This window comes from Macaca thibetana, chromosome 3 (genome assembly GCF_024542745.1).
Source record: "Macaca thibetana thibetana isolate TM-01 chromosome 3, ASM2454274v1, whole genome shotgun sequence".
Taxonomy (NCBI): Eukaryota; Metazoa; Chordata; class Mammalia; order Primates; family Cercopithecidae; genus Macaca; species Macaca thibetana.
The window spans coordinates 142,031,076-142,050,434 of NC_065580.1; the positions used below are offsets into that span (position 1 = coordinate 142,031,076).

Genomic DNA, 19,359 nt, shown 5'->3' on the forward strand with positions numbered 1-19,359 from the left:
GTGCCCTTGCCCTCCACCACGGAGGCGCCTCTCGGGGCCCTTTCTGAAGCCCATCTGCCTGCCCGTGGGGGCAGCTCGGAGAAGGCCTAGGCTGTCTTCTCTGCTGAAATCAGCCTTGGTTTAGAGACACTGTGCTAGATCGATCGTCCTTGGCTTGTTTTCGCAGGTAGATAAGGAGGGAAGTGGTAGGTGCAGGGCTCTGTTTGCTCTGCCGAGCCCAGACGCGGGCTTGCAGAGTGCCTGGAGTGAGTCTAACCACATAGTGGGCTGTGGCTCCCGTGTCCTGGGCCTGGCTGTGCGCCCCTCCTTCCTGAAGTACTCCCCGGGATGTTGTCACCTGTGGGAATTGTTCCCCATTCAGCCCCCTCCCAGGAAGCTTGCTTTTCTATCCTTGACAGGTAGAGGGCCTGGTCTCTTGCCTCCTCCTCGTGGCTAGGAGTTTGAGACCAGCCTGGGCAACGCAGACCCTATTTCTACCAAAAAAAAAAAAAAAGAAAGAAAAGAAAACTTAGCCAGGTTTGGCGGTGTGCACCTGTACTCTTAGCTACTCGAGAGGCTGAAGGGAGAGGATCACTGGAGACCAGAGTGGGCAACATAGTGAGGCCCAGTCTCTACCAAAAAATACAAAAATTAGCCGGGTGTGATGGCGCATGCCTGTGGTCCCAGCTACTCGAGAGGCTGAAGCAGGAGGATTGCCTGAGCCTGGGAGTTTGAGGCTGCAGTGAGCTGAGATCACTCCAACCTGGGCATGACCTGCAAGCCCCTCTGGTCCGTCTTTCTCAGCATGGAAAGTGAAGTCTGGAATCCCCAGGTGCGTCTCATTCATGTTGGTAAAGCCCCTCAGAGAGCTAAAGAGAGGCGAGGTGGGGCCGGGCCCAGTGACTCATGCCTGTAATCCCAGCACTTTGGGAGGCTGAGGTGGGTGGATTGCTTGAGGCCAGGAGTTCCGGACCAGTCTGGCAAACGTGATGAAACTGTCTCTAGTAAAAATACAAAAATTAGCTGGGTGGAGTGGTGTGACTGTAATCCCAGCTATTCGGGAGGCTGAGGGAGAAGAACAGCTTCAACCCAGGAGGTGGAAGCTGCAGTGAGCCGAGATAGTGCCACTACACTCCAGCCTGGGTGACAGAGCAAGACTCTGTCTCAAAAAAAAAAAAAAAAAGGCAAGGTGGAGCCCCCATTCCTGGGCCTTTTCCCCTCCCTGGCTATCCTTTCCTGTCCCTGAACACTTTACCTTCCCTCTCCACCCCCAACCCCAGCTAGCCTCAGCTTGTGGACCAATGCACCTTGGGGCTTTGGGGCAGAGGCCGCTGGGATCCCCAAACCCCTCCTTCCTGGCAGATAAGTCTCATTCGCTTGCTCGCTGAAATCCAACATGTGGTTTTAGACAAAACAAACCCTACTTTGAATAACTGGCTAGTAGTGATGCAGATCTGAACATACTGACATCAAATGATGTCCAAAGTACAGATGAAGGAAACACATGTCGCAAAATGGCATGTTCAAGATCTCCTCGAATTACCACGTCAGTGCCTGTGCAGCCGGGCTGGCCACACACAGGTTGGTGTGAGTTTTTTAGGGCTGACTTGGAGGAGTGGGGTTATTGGAAGCTAACATTCAATATATTTCTGAAGTATTTATATCCTTTAAGCTCTCACTATGTGTTACTTTGAAATCTGAAAAATGCTATTTTGTAGAAGCCAATGCTTGGATGATGATATGTCTTAATTTAAAACGGTTCTCAGTTCATGAAAGTTGCTCACAGGAAAAGCTCAGCTAGATCTAGAAAAGTATAGGAAGCTCAAAAATGGCCCGAAATGTCCCAACCAGAGGAAGAGACTCAATACCATTAATAAGACTTGGAAGTCTGTAATGGTCCCTTACTAGGAAGGATTGAAAGAGTAAGGGGTGGCCGGGTGTGGTGGCTAATGCCTGTAATTCCAGCACTTTGGGAGGCCGAGGTGAGTGGATCACCTGAGGTCAAGAGTTCGAGACCAGCCTTGCCAACATGGTGAAACCCTGTCTTCACTAAAAATACAAAAATTAGCTAGGCGTGGTAGTGCATGCCTGTAATTCCAGCTACTTGGGAGGCTGAGGCAGGAGAATCGCTTGAACCTGGAAGGTGGAGATTGCAGTGAGCCGAGATCATGCCATTGCGTTCCAGCCTGGGCAACAGAGCCAGACTCCATCTTAAAAAAAAAAAAGCTTGGGAGCCTGGGGGACGTCAAGCATGATAGGGTTCCTTGCCAGGTCCTCTGGCACCTGTCACACAGGCCAGGGGTCTTACAGTGTGTGCGAAGCAACCGAGATGGCCTGAGACCCCAGGGATAAATAAAACCCCTAGGTGGATGACATTTACCTTAATCACCAGTTCGGCTTTCTTGGGATCTCAAACTTGAAGAACCGATGAACAAAGGTACAGACTTGGGCCAGGTGCGGTGGTTCACGTCTGTAATCCAAGCACTTTGGGAGGCTGAGGCGGGAGGATCGCTTGAGCCCAGGACTTTGAGACAAGCCCAGGCAATGTAGCAAGACCCCTGTCTCTATAAAATACAAACAATTTAGCTGGGCATGGTGGTATGTGCCTGTAGTCCCAGCTCCTTGGAAGGCTGAGGTGGGAGATCATCTGAGCCCAGAAAGTCGAGGCTGTAGTGAGCTGTGATTGCGCCACAGCACTCCAGCCTGGATGATGGGACCTATCTCAAAGCTAAAAGGGGTGGGGTACTGATTTGGATTGTGTATAACTCAGTGCTTTCATTTTTAATTAGAGAAGGGGTCTCTGTTGCCCAGGCTGGAGTGCAGTGGTACAATTATAACTCAGTGCTGCAGCCTCAACCTACTGGGCTCAAGTGATCCTCCTGCCTCAGCCTCATGAGTAGCTGGGACTGCAGGTGTACAGCAACACACCTGGCTATATATTTTTTTCTTTTTTTGTGTGGAGATGGGGGTCTCACTATGTTGCCCAGGTGGGTCTTGAACTCCCAGTCTGAAATGATCTCCCAAACTGCTGGGATTACAGGTGTGAGCCCCTGTGCCTGGCTGTCAACACTTTCCTAAGTGAAGAATGACAGGGCAGCCAGCTCGCCTGGTCGCTGCCAACAGCCACGTGAGGGGAAAGCAGCGGGATCTGAGCTGTGACTAGAGAAGCAACAGGGATCTGCTCTGCAGCTGGGTTTGCAGAATGTCCCTACACAAAGTGATTTGCTAAATCTGTAACCTTCAACCCTCTCCCTAAAGATACCTCAAGGAGTGGGGAGGACCCTGTCTCATATGCTATTGAGCTTTGTCTGCTCTAAGACATCTCCTGTGATACTTGGTTTGAAGGAAGGTGGCAAACTTTTTTTTTTTTTTTTTTTTTTTTGAGACAGTCTCACTCTGTCACCTAGGCTGGAGTGCGGTGGCGCCATCTCAGCCCACTGCAACCTCCGCCTCTCGGGTTCAAGCGATTCTCCTGCCTCAGCCTTCCGAGTAGCTGGGATTACAGGCGCCCACCACCACACCCGGCTAATTTTTATATTTTTAGTAGAGACAGGGCTTCACCATGTTGACCAGGCTGGTCTCGATCTCCTGACCTTGTGATCCACCCACCTTGGCCTCCCAAAGTGCTGGAATTACAGGCATGAGCCACCGTGCCCAGCTACACTTTCGAAGTTTCTAATAGCCATGGCTTCCAGGATGTGGCAGAAGGATGAGCGGTTCCTTTGGCAATGGTTCTAGAGCTGAGTGCTGTCTTGGGTCTTCCGAGAGGCAGGATTGCAGCCCCTTGTACCAAACTGGCCTCTTTCTCACACATGCTCAGTCTCACTAACTGAGATAATCGTGCCATTGGCAACATGTGAAGTGTAGCAACAAGGTGGCAGCTAGAGCAGGTATTTCAGAAGTGGCCTCTATTGTTTCTGTTGCATAAAACGGGCTTTCCTCCTTTCTAACATCTCACCCCATGTGTTAAGTGCCAACCATAGTGGTGACTGGCCTGCCTCCTTCCCTTCCCTTTCCCTTCCCCCTTCTTCCCCCCTTCCCCCTTCTTCCCCCCTTCCCCCTTCTTCCCCCCTTCCCCCTTCTTCCCCCCTTCCCCCTTCTTCCCCCCTTCCCCCTTCTTCCCCCCTTCCCCCTTCTTCCCCCCTTCCCCCTTCTTCCCCCCTTCCCCCTTTTCCCCCCTTCCCCCTTCTTCCTTTGAAACAGGGTCCTTCTTTGTTACCCAAGCTGGATTGTAGTGGCATGATCTCTGCTCACTGCAGCCTCTACCTCCTGGGTTCAAGCGGTTCTCCCTCCTCAGCCTCCCAAGTAGCCAGAACTACAGGTGCACACCACCACACCTGGCTAATTTTTTTTTTTTTGAGATAGAGTCTTGCTCTGTCACCCAGACTGGAGTGCACTGGTGTGATCTTGGCTCACTGCAACCTCTGCCTCCCAGGTTCGAGTGATTCTCCTGCCTCAACCTCCCAAATAGATTGGACTACAGGCACGTGCCACTATGCCTGGCTAATTTTTTTTTTATTTGTATATTTTTAGTAGGGGTTTTGCCACATTGGCCAGGATGGTCTCAAACTCCTGATCTCAGAGGATCTGCCCACCTTGGCCTCACAACGTGCTTGGGATTACAGGTGTGAGCCACAGCGCTGGCCATGGTGGTGATTTCATGCTTTCCTAATTAGACCTTGTTACAGATTGTTGGCTGCAAAGCTTGGAAGCAGGAGTCAAATCTGATGTCCTGGTTCTGATACTTCACAGTTATGGGAACTTTGGGAAGTGATGTCTGAAATGGCTCCTTCACCTGCAAAGTGGGGATATTTTTACCGTAGTATTAGATGTTGCTTCTTTTAATCCTAAATATCTAAAATTCTGGGCACATAATAAATGTTTTGGGCCAGGTACAGTGGCTTATGCTCATAATTCCAGTGCTTTGAGAGGTGGAGGCAGGAGGATCACTTGAGATCAGGAGTTCAAGACCAGCATGGGCAACAAAGCAGGACCGCATCTCTAAACAATGAAAACATTAGCTGAGTATGGTGGTACACATCTGTAGTCCCAGCTACTTGGGAGGCTGAAGTGAGAAGATTGCTTGAGCCCAGTAGTTTGAGGCTGCAGTGAGCTATGATTGTATCACTGCACCCTAGCCTGGGTGACAGAGTGAGACCCCATCTCTACGAAAAATGTAAAAAATTAGTGAACTGTGGTAGCTTGTTCCTGTGGTCCCAGCTACTCAGGAAGCTGAGGTGGGAGGATCATTTGAGCCCAGGAAGTCAAAGCTGCAGTGAGTTACGATTGCGTTGCTGCACTCCAGCCTGGGCAACAGTGAGACTCTGTTTAAAAAAAAAAAAAAAAGGCTAGGCGCGGTGGCTCACACCTGTAATCCCAGCACTTTGGGAGGCTGAGGTGGGCGGATCACAAGGTTAATAGTTTGAAACCATCGTGGCCAACATGGTGAAACCCCCGTCTCTCCTAAAACTACAAAAATTAACTGGGTGTGGTGGTGCATGCCTGTAATCCCAGCTACTCAGGAGGCTGAGACAGGAGAATTACTGGAAGCTGGGAGGCAGAGCTTACAGTGAGCCGAGATCGCACCACTGCACTCCAGTCTGGGCAACAGAGTGAGACTCCGTTTCAAAAAAACGAAACAAAAAAACCCTTTTGGCCATTGCTCCCTAAATAGACCCATAATTCTTGTCTATTCCAGGCTTATAAATGCCCTGTGTCTCTATTCTTGGAGACCTAGAGGTAAAATCTCATTTAAACCCAAATTTTGGTTCAACTGATGATCCTCTTGACACTGGTTATTCTAGGGACTAGGAATCTAGTTTTCAAGATGTTTAAAGGATACTGTAATCAATAGCAATGATTTTGTCTTTTTTCTTTTTGAGATAGGGTCTCACTCTGTCACCCATGTGGGAGTGCAGTGGCACAATCACGGCTCACTGCAGCCTTGATTTCTGGGGCTCAGTGATCCTCCCACTGAGTATCTGGGACTACCATGCCCACCACCATGCCAGATCAATTCTTTTTTTTTTGTAGAGATAGGGTCTCACCATGTTGCTGAGGCTGGTCTCAAACTTCTGGCTCAAGCTTCAGCCTTGGCCTCCCAAAGCGTTGAGATTACAGGCGTGAGCCACTGTGCCTGGCCAATTTAGTCTTAAAAAGCAACTCTTCTCTTCCTTACATGGCAGAATTTGAGATTACTTAAAAGTAGGCTGTCCATGGTGGCTCATGCCTGTAATCCCAGCACTTTGAAAAGCCAAGGCGGGTGGGTCACCTGAGGTCAGTAGTTTGAGACCAGCCCAGCCAATATGATGAAACCCCATCTCTACAAAAAAAAAAAAATATATATATATATATATATGTGTATATATATGTATGCATGTGTATATATGTATGCATGTATATATGTATATGTGTGTGTGTGTATATATATATAAATAGCTGGGTGTGGTGGCAGGTGCCTGTAATCCTAGCTACTTGGGAGGCTGAGGCAGAAGAATTGCTTGAACCGAGAGGCGGAGGTTTCAGTGAACTGAGATTGCACCACTGTACTCCAGCCTGGGCTACAAGAATGAAACTCCATCTCAAAAAAAAAAAAAAAAAAGTTGACACATCTGGATCAGACATCAGTGTTTCCTAGCCTGAGCTCCCAGTGCTGAGGCTGTCTTGCAGTGCAGTTCTCTTCCCTTCCCGGGTGCGCTGAGTTCTGACGTGTTACTAGGGGTAAAGCTACCTTGAGCTTGAAGTTGTACTGAAGAAATCTAAATCTTGAGATAGTCTTAAGCCAACTTCTGTGAGGGCTCCCTGGACAACAACTGAGGGACTCCGGATTCACTGAGGTCCCTTTGTCCACACTGGTTGCGGACGAGGTCAACATGACTCACAATGATTGAGAGCTTTGTGAATGTTTAAACCAGGTGTCACCCTCCACCTCTCTGGCTTTGAGATCAGAGAGTGGGAGAGATTGGTCAATTTGAGGAACTAATTTGCATTTCCCGTGATCAGATTTGCGGACAAGGTATATAGGCTATTCTTTCCCAGGCTCTGGAGGAAACTAATGCTTTAAAGCAGGCAGAGCCACCAGGATCTGAAACCCAGAGGGATAGTGTAGACTGTTGGTTTCCTCTGCTCTGAGGCTCAGCTGACATGCTCTCCTGTAGCTCCTGTCTTGCTGTGGGTGGCTGGAGCTTCATTTTAGGGACTTGTCCCTGGCATGGTGACTACTGTTACTGGCAGTGCCTCTAACTCTGTTGTTCTATCTCTAATTCCCTTCTTTATCCTGGTTCTTTGCTAATTCTTTATTCTCTCAGGCCCTAATGTGAGTATCCTCAAGACTCAATCCTTGGTCTGATCTTACACAGAGCTTGTCTCTCTTCTTACAACATCAGTCTTGGCTCTAAATTACTTTTTTCAGACAGTGTGTCACTCTGTCACCCAGGCTGGAGTGCAGTGACTTGATCTCGGCTCACTGCAACCTTCTCCTCTCAAGTTCAAGCAATTCTCCTGCCTCAACCTCCCAAGTAGCTGGGATTACAGGTGCCTGCCACCAAGCCCAGCTAATTTTTGTATTTTTAGTAGAGACAGGGTTTCGCCAGGTTGGTCTCGAACTCCTGACCTCAGGTGATCCACCTGTCTCGGCCTCCCAAAGTGCTGGAATTACAGGCATGAGCCACCATGCCCGGCCGGCTATAAATTCCCTGATACAAATCTTCAAGTTGTCTACACTACCCCTTTCAAATTGATATGTCTGAATTAGTCTTTTCTACCAAAACTATTCTTGGCTGCTATTCACCGAAGACGAGAGTCAGTTGACTTTCTTTATCCAGTTTTCTATTTTCTATAATGTAGTCTGGAACATCTCGTATGATCAGAAACAGATGAATATTACATACCTGTAAGAAATATTCCCTGCTGCCTTGTGAACATTCAAACTTGGGGCCAGTTGCAGTGGTTCATGCCTGTAATCCCAATGCTTTGGGATGCTGAGCGGGGAGGATTGCTTGAGCCCAGGAGTTTGAAACCAGCCTGGGCAACATAGTGAGATCCCATCTCTACAAAAAATACAAATTAGCCAGCCATGGTGGCTTGTGCCTTTAGTCCCAGCTGCTCGGGAGCCCGAGGCAGGAGGATCACTTGAGCTCAAGTGGTTGAGGCTGCAGTAAGCCATGATCGCACTATTTATTGTACTCCAGCCTGGGCAATAGAGCAAGACTCTGTCTCAAAAGCAAAACAAAAACACAAAAGGAAACTCCCTCCAATTAAAAAAAAAAAAAAAGTTCAAACTTGGCCTGATTTGAAAAACCACCTCTCACTGAGGACCAACGCCCTGTCTCGTATCACGCACCACCCTCCCCTGACAAATATTTGAGTACCTACTTTGTCATGTGTTGTGAAAGAGGTGAGAAATCCCCGCCTAAGAGACACACAGTACAGTTATCACGGGGAGTGGAGGGAGACGAAGATGGACAAACAAGAAAATATCAGGCAGTGGTTAAAGCTGAGAAGAAAATAAGACTAGGAAGACAGGAAGGGCTTTCAGAAATGTTTAAGCAGAGACTGAATGAAGAGGAGCCAAGTGTGCGGAGATCCTGGGCGGAGCAGCTCCTTCAAAGGCCCAAGTACAATGAACCCGGAATACTTCATAACGAAGCCCAGGGGTCTAGAACGCAATGATCAAGGGAAGAGTTGTTGGAGGTGAAGTGGGCTGGGGCCAGTGTAGAAAGTGAATTTTCTTCTAAACTTAATGGGTAGCCAGGAGAGAGTGTTTTAAGCAGGAGAGTTAGATCAGATTCTTCTTGATTTTGTTTTTGTATTTTTTAAACAATTTGCTTTAGAGACAGGGTCTCGCTGGGCTGTGCAGGTTGGAGTGCAGTGGTGTAATAATGGCTCATTGCAGCCTCCAACTCCAGGGCCCAAGCAATGTGTCCACCTTGGCCTTCCAGTGCTGGAATTACAGTCGTGAGCTACCGCACCTGGCCAGAGAACATCTTCCTTTTTTTTTTTTTTTTTTTTTTTTTTTTTCATTTTATTTTTTGAGACAGGGTCTCACTGTCGCCCAGGATGGAGTTCAGTGGTGCAATCATGGCTCACTGCAGCCTTGACTTCCTGGGCTCCAGAAATCCTCCCACCTCAGCCTGAAGTAACTGGGACTACAGGTACGCACCACCATGCCCAGCTTATTTTTATGTTTTTTGTAGAGATGGGGTCTTGCTTTGTTGCCCAGGCTGGTCTTGAATACCTGGCCTTAAGCAGTTCTCCACCTAAACCTCTCAAGTTGCTGGGATTACAGGCATGAGCCACCGTGCCTGGCTAATCAGATATTTTTCTTTTCTTTTTTTTTTTTTTGAGATGGAGTCTTGTTCTGTTGCCCAGGCTGGAGTGCAGTGGTGCGATCTTGGCTCACTGCAACCTCTGCCTCCTGGGTTCAAGCAATTATCCTGTCTCAGCCTCCCGAGTAGCTGGGACTACAGGCGCCCGTGATCACGCCTGGCTAATTGTGTACTTTTAGTAGAGATGGGGTTTCGTCATGTTGGTCAGGCTGGTCTCGAACTCCTGACTTTAGGTGATCCACAATCACATGTACTCTGTGCAAAGAATAGATTGGAATAAGGCAATGGGAGAAGCAGGGAGACCAGCTGGAAGGCAACATAGCGGTAGTGTGGGTAAGAGGTGATGGTGGTCTGGACTGGGGTCGAGGCAGTCTACCACAGGATTCTCAGCAACTTGTACCTGAGACTGTCCTGACCCCATGTGCTGGTGCATGGGGCGTGGGGGTTCCTGTTGCAGCCTTGGTGGGTCTCTCCTCACCCCCCTGTACATATGCCTGATTCATAACTCCTCAGACACACTGTGTAAAAGGCTTCTCTTTTTTTCTTCCTCTTCTTTTTGAGATGGAATCCACTCTGTTGCCCAGGCTGGAGTGCAATGGTGTGATCTCAGCTCACTACAACTTCCGCCTCCTGGATTCAAGTGATCCTCCTGCCTGAGTCTCCCAAATAGCTAGAATCACAGGTGTCCGCCACCACACCTGGCTAATTTTCGTATTTCTAGTAGAGACGGGGTTTTCCCATGTTGCCCAGGCTGATCTCGAACTCCTGGCCTCAAGTGATATGCCTGCCTCAGCCTCCCAAAGTGCTGGGATTATAGGCGGGAGCCACCGTGCCTGGCATGAAAGGCTTCTATATATGACAACCAGCCCATCTGCCTCATTGAGGACCCAGTTGAAACCAAAGCATCTTTAAAAGGTTTCCTTTACTGCTATGCCCAGTGTTGGTCGTCTTGGTGCTCCCACAGTGCTCACAGCCTACTGAGCTGGCGTGGTGATGCTTATAAAAGCTGACTTCGGGTTCATGCCTGTCATCCCAGCACTTTGGGAGGCTCAGGTGGGAGGATCACTTGAGCTCAGGAGTACAAGACCAGCCTCAGCAACATGGTGAAATGCCGACTCTACAAAAACAAACAAAAAACCAAAAATAAACCAGGTGTGGTGGCTCATGCCTGTAGTCCCAGCTACTCAAGAGGCTGAGGTGGGTGGATCACGTGAGTCCAGGAGGTCGAGGTTGCAGTGAGCTGTGATTGTGCCACTGCACTCCAGCCTGGGTGACAGAGTGACTCCCTGATGCCAACAAGCAGCCTTGCAGAAACAGGACATGGAACTGGAGAAGTCCAGACTGTTCTTGCTGCCAGCTTGAGCCCAAGGGTTGGGGATGGGGAGTCTGTGCTGTGTATATGGGTTCTAACTCTCTCTGTTTCCCTGGTCTCAAAAAAATAAAAAACGCTGGCTGGGCACGGTGGCTCATGTCCGTAATCCCAGCACTTTGGGAGGCTGCGGCAGGCAGATCATAAGTTCAGGAGTTCAAGACCAGCCTGGCCAACATGGTGAAACCCCATCTCTACTAAAAATACAAAAATTAGCAGGGCATGGTGGCAGGTGCCTGTAATCCCAGCTACCTGGGAGGCTGAGGCAGGAGAACTGCTTGAACCCAGGAGGTGGAGATTGCAGTGAGCTGATACCCTGCCACTGCACTCAAGCCTGGGTGACAGAGCGAGACTCCGTCTCAAAAAAAAAGGCTAACTTCCTGGGTCTACTCTCTGTTCCACTGTGAGCCCTTTAAGGGTTAGAGCCTGATGATACTGACATAATAACCCACATAATGGGCGCTGAAAATTTCTTTGTTCCTGTCCAACCTGCAGGTAACTTACTACTTCCAGTCAATATGCCGACCTTAGATGCTCCAGAAGACAGGCGGAGAAAATTTAAGTACTGTGGCAAAGATGCATCTGTGAGTATAAAACACCTACCTGCTTCTATCGGGGGCCAGTGCAATCTGCATAGAAAATGGGGTGAAGAGACCAGGCACGGTGGCTCATGCCTGTAATCCCAACACTTTGAGAGGCTGAGGCAGGTAGATCACGAGGTCAGGAGATTAAGACCATCCTGGCCAATATGGTGTAAGCCTGTATCTACTAAAAATACAAAAACTACCTGGGCGTGGTGGCATGCACTTGTAATCCCAGCTACTTGGGAGGCTGAGGCAGGAGAATTGCTTGAACCCAGGAGGTGGAGGTTGCAGTGAGCTGAGATCAAGCCACTGCACTCCAGCCTGGGCTACAAGGGAGAAACTCCATCTCAAAAAAAAAAAAAAAAAAAAAAAGGGAGGATGGGGAGTGGTGGTGGTGGAGAGATGGGTTGATAAGGCAACTATAGCAAAAGATTCTTTAGATAGATGCCTAGGTGTTTCCCTGAATCAACCTTTCAACTTTTCTGTATGTTTGCTATTTTCATCGTAAAATATTAAAGGTGGGGAAGACAAAAAGCATGTGGACTTAGGAGCCAGACAACTGTGGAATCAAATCAAAGTTTCCATGGAATCTTGAAATTATTTAATTTCAGAACCCCAGTTTCTTCATCCATAAAACAGGGCTGCTTAGCTGGGCTGTGGTGGCTCATGCCTGTGTTCCCAGCACTTTGGGAGGCCAAGGTGGGAGGATCGCTTGAGGACAGGAGTTCTAGATGAGCCTGGGTAACATACCAAGACCTCCAACTCTACAAAAACAAAACCAGCCAGGTGTGGTGGCAGGTACCTGCAGTCTCAGCTATTCTGGTGGCTGAGGCAGGAGGATTGCTTGAGCCTAGGAGTTCAAGGCTGCAGTGTACTGTGATTGCGCCACTGCACTCCAGTGTGGGTGACAGAGCCAGACCCTGTCTCTAAAACAAAACCAAACCAAAAAACCAGGCTGGGCTGGGCGTGGTGGCTCATGCCTGTAATCCCAGCACTTTGGGAGGCTGAAGTGGGCAAATCACTTGAGGTCAGGAGTTCGAGACTAGCCTGGCCAATGTGGTGAAACCCCGTCTGTACTAAAAATACAAAAAATTAGATGGGCATGGTGGCGGAGGCCTGTAATCCCAGCTGCTTGCTGGGGCTGAGGCAGAAGAACTGCTTGAACCTGGGAGGCGTAGGTTGCAGTGAGCCGAGATTGTGCCACTGCACTCCACCCCGGGCAACAGTGCGAGACTTCGTCTGAAAAAAACAAAAAAACAGACCGCTATTTATTTCCAAGGGGCTGGATGGCTTCCCCAGGGGCCAGTATACAGGTGTTTACAGCTGCTCATGTCAATGAGGCTTACCAAGGAGCTAAAACGTCAGCATATAGGTATGGCCAACAAGCACGCCTTGTAGACATAGGACTTGGAACTGAGAGGTCCAGGCTGTTCTTGCTGCCAGGTTGAGCCCAGGGGCTGGGGACAGTGGGAGGCGGGGGTCTGTGCTGCATATATGGATTCTAACTCTCACTCAGCTTCTTTGGTAGCGTAGTTTTCCGTTGCTAGCTCTGTCCTCCATCTCTATCTTTTTATTTTTGCGATGAAGACTTGCTTCATAGTCCAGGCTGGAGTGCAATGGCGCAATCTCGGCTCACTGCAACCTCTGCCTCCCAGGTTCAAGTGATTCTCATGCCTCAGCCTCCCAAGTAGCTGGGATTACAGGTGTGCGCCATTACACCTGGCTAATTTTTTGCATTTTTAGTGGAGACAGGGTTTTGCCATGTTGGCCAGGCTGGTCTCAAATTCCCGGCCTCAAGTGATCTGCCTGCCTTGGCCTCCCAAAGTGCTGGGATTACAGGCATGAGCCTCTGCACCCAGTCCCCATCTCTGTATCTTGACTGGCATCATATAAGTTTAGCTCCACCTTGGGAATCCAAAAGCCTGATGAGAATGAGGGAAGCACAGGGTCACAGCAGCCTGGTTAGGCCACCATCAGGAACAAAATCACTTTTTATTTTTATTTTTATTTTTTTGAGATGGAGCCTTGCTCTGTCATCAGGCTGGAGTGCGATAGTGTGATCTCAGCTCACTGCAACCTCCACCTCCTGGATTCAAGCAATTCTCCTGCCTCAGCCTCCCAGCTGGCTGGGACTACAGGTGCCTGCCACCACGCATGGCTAATTTTTTGTGTGTGTTTTGGTAGAGATGGGGTTTCACCATGTCGGCCAGGATGGTCTCAATCTCCTGACCTCGTGATCCCCCTGCCTTGGCCTCCCAAAGTGCTAGGATTACAGGCGTGAGCCACCGTGCCTGGCCCAAGAACCAAATCACTCTTATAGTAACCTATTCCAACAAAGAAGCTGTCTGGGTTCCAGAACCACTGCAGATTAAAGGAAATCAGTGAGAACAAAGGAATTGAGTCTTCACAGCAACATGTAGGGCCTGCCAAAGAGAAGAGAGAAAGGTACAAAAGTGTTTACAGGGAAGACCTGCCCAGCAAGGGGGCAACAATGTGATGGGCTCAGTGATTCCCAAAGATGTTCCTGCCTTGCCATATAATGCCACCATGACCCTTTTACATTTTTTCCTTTTATTATTTGATACATGGTCTTGCTCTGTCATCCAGGCTGGAGTGCAGTGGCACGATCATAGTTTACCGCAGCCTCTGCCTCCCAGGCTCAAGTGATCCTCCCACCTCAGCCTCCCAAGTAGCACCATGCCTGGCTAATTTTTTATTTTTCTTTGTAGGGACAGGGTCTCACTATGTTGGCCAGGCTGTTCTTGAACTCCTGAGCTCGAGCAGTCCTCCTGCCTTGGCCTCCCAAAGTGCTGAGATTGCAGGCATGAGCCACTGTGCCCAGTTGATGGTCCTTTTTCAAGCAAGAATTAAGTAGCTTAAGGAACCAAAAATATCTAATACATGGTGACTTCTTTATAATTGTTCCTGAAATGTCTTCAGCCTAAGCTCAGCTATCTAGAAAGGTTAAGTCATTTCCTCAGGATTCTTAATACTATAAAGTTTGAGTCATTAACTGGCAGAGAGAGCGAGAGAGAGAGAAAGAGAGCATGAGCGTGAGCATGTGTTTTTTTAGAGGCAGGGTCTCACTCTATTGCCCAGTCTGAAGTGCAGTGCTACAATCATAGCTCACTGCAGCCTAGACCTCCCTGGCTCAAGGGATCCTCCCACCTCCGCCTCCCAAGTAGCTAGGACTACAGGTGCATGCTACCATGGCCAGCTAATTTTTTTTTGGTAGAAAAAGGGTCTTGCTATGCTGTCCAGGCTGGTCTGGAACTCCTGGCCTCAGTGATCCTCCTGTCTTGACCTCCCAAAGTGCTGGGATTACAGGCATGAGTTACCATGCCCAGCCTCATTTTGGTTTTAATCTCCCTCAGTATGCAGTTTTGGGGATGAAGGCTTTAATGGCTTATAGACAGGTTTCATTAATGGTGGAAATGGGCCATGTACAGTTGCTCAGCCTACAATCTCAGCACTTTGGGAGACTGAGGCAGGTGGATCACTTGAGCTGAGGAATTCTAGAGCAGCCTGGCCAATATGGAGAAACCCCATCTCTACTAAAAATACAAAAATTAGCCAGGTGTGGTGACAAATGCCTGTAATCCCAGCTACTTGGGAGGCTGAGGCACAAGAATGGCTTGAACCCCAGAGGCAGAGGTTGTAGTGGGCTGAGATCATGCCACTGCACTCCAGCCTGGGTGAAAGAGTGAGACTCCATCTCAAAAAGAAAAAAAATATATAAAATATATATAATAAATAAAATATATATAATATGTAATATAGATTTATATTACATATAAATATTTGATATATTTATATATAATATCTATTGATATCTATTATTATAATCAAATACATATTTGATATATATTATAATTATAATCAAATATATATTTGATATATATTATATATTATATAATATATAAAATAATATATATATTGTATAATATATAAAATATATATATAGTGAAAATGATCAGGGTGTCTAGGACATGGGCAGTCCCCCAGTTGTCCCCAGCACCACCTATCGTAGCCACCACTGAACAGTCCTGAGCACATTCAGGAAGCAGCCATACACTTCAGGAAATCATCAGAGTCATTGAAGATGTGTTCAGACTTAGGGCAATGGGATGCTTTGCTGAAGTGTTTTTACAGCTGAGAATCCCGGCCTGTCAAGGTTGTGCATGGTCTTGCTTTATTTTGGAAGGAAGATCAAATTATTTTCCAGACGTGGTGTAAGAGAAAAGAGGAGGTAAACAGAGCTGAGATGATTTACTAACTGTGTGATCTGAACTCTTCCAGCCTATTGTATCTGTGAAAATGAAATTGGATGATTTGAAACATGTTTGACAGACTAAATGTGGCATCCTCACTCCTGGTTCTACATGTGGTGACATCCCCACTCCCGGTTCTAAATGCTCCAATTTCTTTTCCTCACTAGCTGAGGCGACAGCAGAGGATGGCGGTCAGCCTGGAGCTCCGAAAGGCCAAGAAAGATGAACAAACCTTAAAGAGAAGGAATATCACGAGCTTCTGCCTTGACACACCTGAAAAACCAGCCAAAGGGGTGGCGGTCAGTACGTAGTGTTTAGAGTAGTCTTGGGCAAAATATGTTCTTAGCAAGTGTCTCTGGCTGGATAATGTTTAATAAATTCAGAACTTGCAAACTCTTTTTGGCCTTTTAAAGAAAGGAGTGAAGAGATTATGGTTTGAGCTAAACTGCCTTTGTCAAAAGGCTAATGGCCGTTACTCCTATGGCTCTGAGTCTGTGGAATCAAAGTTCTAGTGTGGGATGGAGAAGGTGCTATTTCTTTTATTTTACTTTTTAATTTTTTTTAATTTTTATTTTTTGAGACAGGGTCTCACTCTGTCACCCAGGATAGAGTGCAGTGTCACAATCAGAGCTCATTGCAGCCCTAACCTTCCTGGGTTCAAGTGAGCCTCCTGCCTCAGCGTCCAGAGTATATGGGACTACAGGCACTCACCACCATGCCTCGTGAATTTTTGTATTTTTTATAGAGACAGGATTTTGCCATGTTGCCCAGGATGGTCTTGAACCCCTGGACTCAAGTGACCTGCCTGCCTCAGACTCCCAAAGTGCTGGGATTACAGGTGTGAGCCACTGCACCTGGCCAAAAGTGATATTTCTAATTGAAAATTTACTTGCTACCCCTTAGCCTGAAAACCGAGGAAATGAGGGTGGGTGAAGGTTATTTCTCAGCCCCAACCTCATTAAATGCAGATCTTGGGTTGACTTCAAGATTAGTCTGGTTTCTGTGGATACCAAATACCTTGACCAGGAAGTTTTCCTTCTTAGCACCTCAATAATGGTGTCTCTATATTCTTTTGGGGTATACCACTGTCTGTCCTACCTTAACCACCCACATGCACCCTTTTTACCCTGCTCGGCTTAGGGCTTGTAAAGGGCAGAGACTGGTTCCATTTTTGTCAAGTGGGTGGGTCCTATGACACATTCCCATTCATCAATGAAATGTGTAGTCATTCTCTGAATTGCCACAGGAGTCTGAATTATATCTCTAATTAGCTTCGTTTGTTTGGAGCAGTCCCTAGAATCCCCCCATCCAAGGAAGGTATGAAACAAAAGGCAAAAAAGGCCAGGCACAGTGGTTCACGCCTATAATCCTAGCACTTTGGGAGGACAAGGCGAGTGGATTACCTGAGGTCAGGAGTTTAAGACCAGCCTGGTCAACATGGTGAAACCCCGTCTCTACTAAGAATACAAAAAATTAGCTGGGCGTGGTGGCGTGCACCTGTAATCCCAGCTGCTCAGGAGGCTGAGGTAGGAGAGTCACTTGAACCTGGGAGACGGAGGTTGCAGTGAGCCAAGATCGTGCCACTGTACTCCAACCTGGGTGACAAAGTGAGACTCCATCTCAAAAAACAACAACAAAAAGGTTTTTTTGTTTTGTTTTGTTTTTTTGTTTTTTTGTTTTTTTTAAGACAGAATCTCACTCTGTTGCCCAGGCTGGAGTACAGTGGTACGATCTTGGCTCACCGCAACCTCCACCTCCTGGGTTCATGCCATTCTCTTGCCTCAGCCTCCCGAGTAGCTGGGACTACAGGTGCCTGCCACCACACCCGAATAATTTTTTGTATTTTTAGTAGAGATGGTGTTTCACCGTGTTAGCCAGAATGGTCTTGATCCCCTGACCTCATGAACCGTCTGCCTCAGCCTCCCTAAGTGCTGGGATTACAGGTGTGAGCGATCGCACCCGGTGTATTAGCATATTTTAAAGAAATGAAGGTATAATTCACATCAAAATTCACTCTTTACCTAACCAGTGGTTTCTAGTATAGTCACAAAGTTGTGCAACCATTGCCACTAGCTAATTCCAGAACCTATTCATCAACTCAAACAGAAACTCCACACTCATTCAGGAGTCACTCCCCATTCCTCATCCCCCACCGTCTCTGCAAACACTAGTCTACTTTCTGTGTCTCTGGAACGACCTCTTCTAGACATTCCCTATAAATGCAATCATACAACATGTGAGCTTTTGTGTTGAGCTTTTATGTTTTCAAAGTTCATCCATGTTCTAGCATGTATCAATACTTCATTCCTTTTGGGCAGAATAATATTCTGTTTTATGGAGAGACCACATTTTGTTTATCCATTTATTTGTGAGATGGAGTCTCACTCTGTCACCCAGGCTGGAATGCAATGGCACAATCTCAGCTCAATGCAACTTGATTGCTTCCCGGGATCAAGCCGTTCTCCTGCCTCAGCCTCCTGAGTAGCTAGGATTACAGGCATGTGTCACGCGCTAATTTTATATTTTAGTAGAGACGGGGTTTCACCATGTTGGCCAGGCTGGTCTCGAACTCCTGACCTCAAGCAATCCGCCTGCCTTGGCCTCCCAAAGTGCTGGGATTACAGGCATGAGCCACTGCGCCTGGCCTGTTTATCCATTTATTAGTTGGGGGACTTTTGAGTTGTTTCTACTTTTTGGTTATTATGATGAGTGCTGTTATTAACATCCTGTGTACAAGTTTTTGTATGGATGGGTGTTTTCAGTTCCACTGAAAATAACTGGGTTGTGTACTAAGCCTGTTTCACTCTTTGTGGTAGGCTGTATCATGGCACCCCAAGTGTCTGCATCTTCTAATACCCAAACCTGTGAATGTTACCCTATGACAAAAGGGATGTAGCAGATATGATTAAGTTAAGGATTTTTGAGATAGAGAGGTGATCCTGAATTATCTGGGTGGGCCTGGCATTCAATGATTCTTATAAGAAGAGCAATGTGATGACAAAAGCAGATGCCGGGCATGGTGGCTCATGCTTGTAATCCCAGCACATTGGGAGGCTGAGGCAGGAGGATCACTTGAGCTCAGGAGTTCGAGACCAGCCTGGCCAACGTGGTGAAACTGCATCTCTACGAAAAATATAAAAATTAGCCAGGCCTGGTGGCTCACGCCTATAATCCCAGCATATTGGGAGGCTGAGGTGGGTGGATCACTTGAAGTCAGGAGTTGGAGACCATCCTGGCCAACATGGTGAAACGCCGTCTCTACTAAAAATATAAAAATTAGCTGGGTGTGGTGGCATGCGCCTGTATTCCCAGCTACTTGGGAGGCTGAAGCAGGAGAATGGCTTGAGCAGTGACTTGAGATTGTGCCACTGCATTCCAGCCTAAGTAACAGAGCGAGACTGTCCCTGCCACCAAAAAAAAAATTCAAGTCCTTTGTCCATTTTTAAGTCAAATTATTTTTTATTGATTATATATTCTAGATATTAAATCTTATAATTTCTAGATATTTATATATTCTAGATATTAAACCTTAGCAGATATGACTTGCAAATATATTCTGTTCTGTGGGTTGTCTTTTCATTTTCTTGATAGTATCCTTTGAAGCATAAAGGTTTTTAATTTTGAAGAAGTCTAGTTTATTTTCTTGGTTGTGTTTTAGGCATCATATCTAAGAATTCATTGCCTAATCCAAGGTCACAAAGATTTACGTCTATAATTTCTTTCTAAGAGTTTATAATTTTAGCTCTTACTTTTAGGCCTTTGAGCCATTTGGAGTTAATTTTTGTAAATGGTGAGAATAGGAGTCCAACTTTGTGCTTTTGCACGTGATA

General features: G+C 47.2%; 2 protein-coding genes across 2 annotated transcripts in view; one reads left to right on the top strand and one right to left on the bottom strand.

The window, feature by feature from the left end:
• Positions 1-19,359, bottom strand: part of ARPC1A (actin related protein 2/3 complex subunit 1A) — a 374,209-nt gene that overhangs the window by 156,576 nt on the left and 198,274 nt on the right. The gene's annotated exons all lie outside the window — the stretch shown is intronic.
• The window catches only part of KPNA7 (karyopherin subunit alpha 7), a 34,751-nt gene continuing 26,461 nt past the window's right edge, over positions 11,070-19,359 (top strand). Inside the window, exons 1-2 of the mRNA XM_050784192.1 lie at positions 11,070-11,258; positions 15,697-15,828. Of these exons, the coding sequence (XP_050640149.1) occupies positions 11,130-11,258; positions 15,697-15,828 (261 nt within the window). The 5' untranslated portion in view covers positions 11,070-11,129. The remainder of the gene's footprint in view (positions 11,259-15,696; positions 15,829-19,359) is intronic.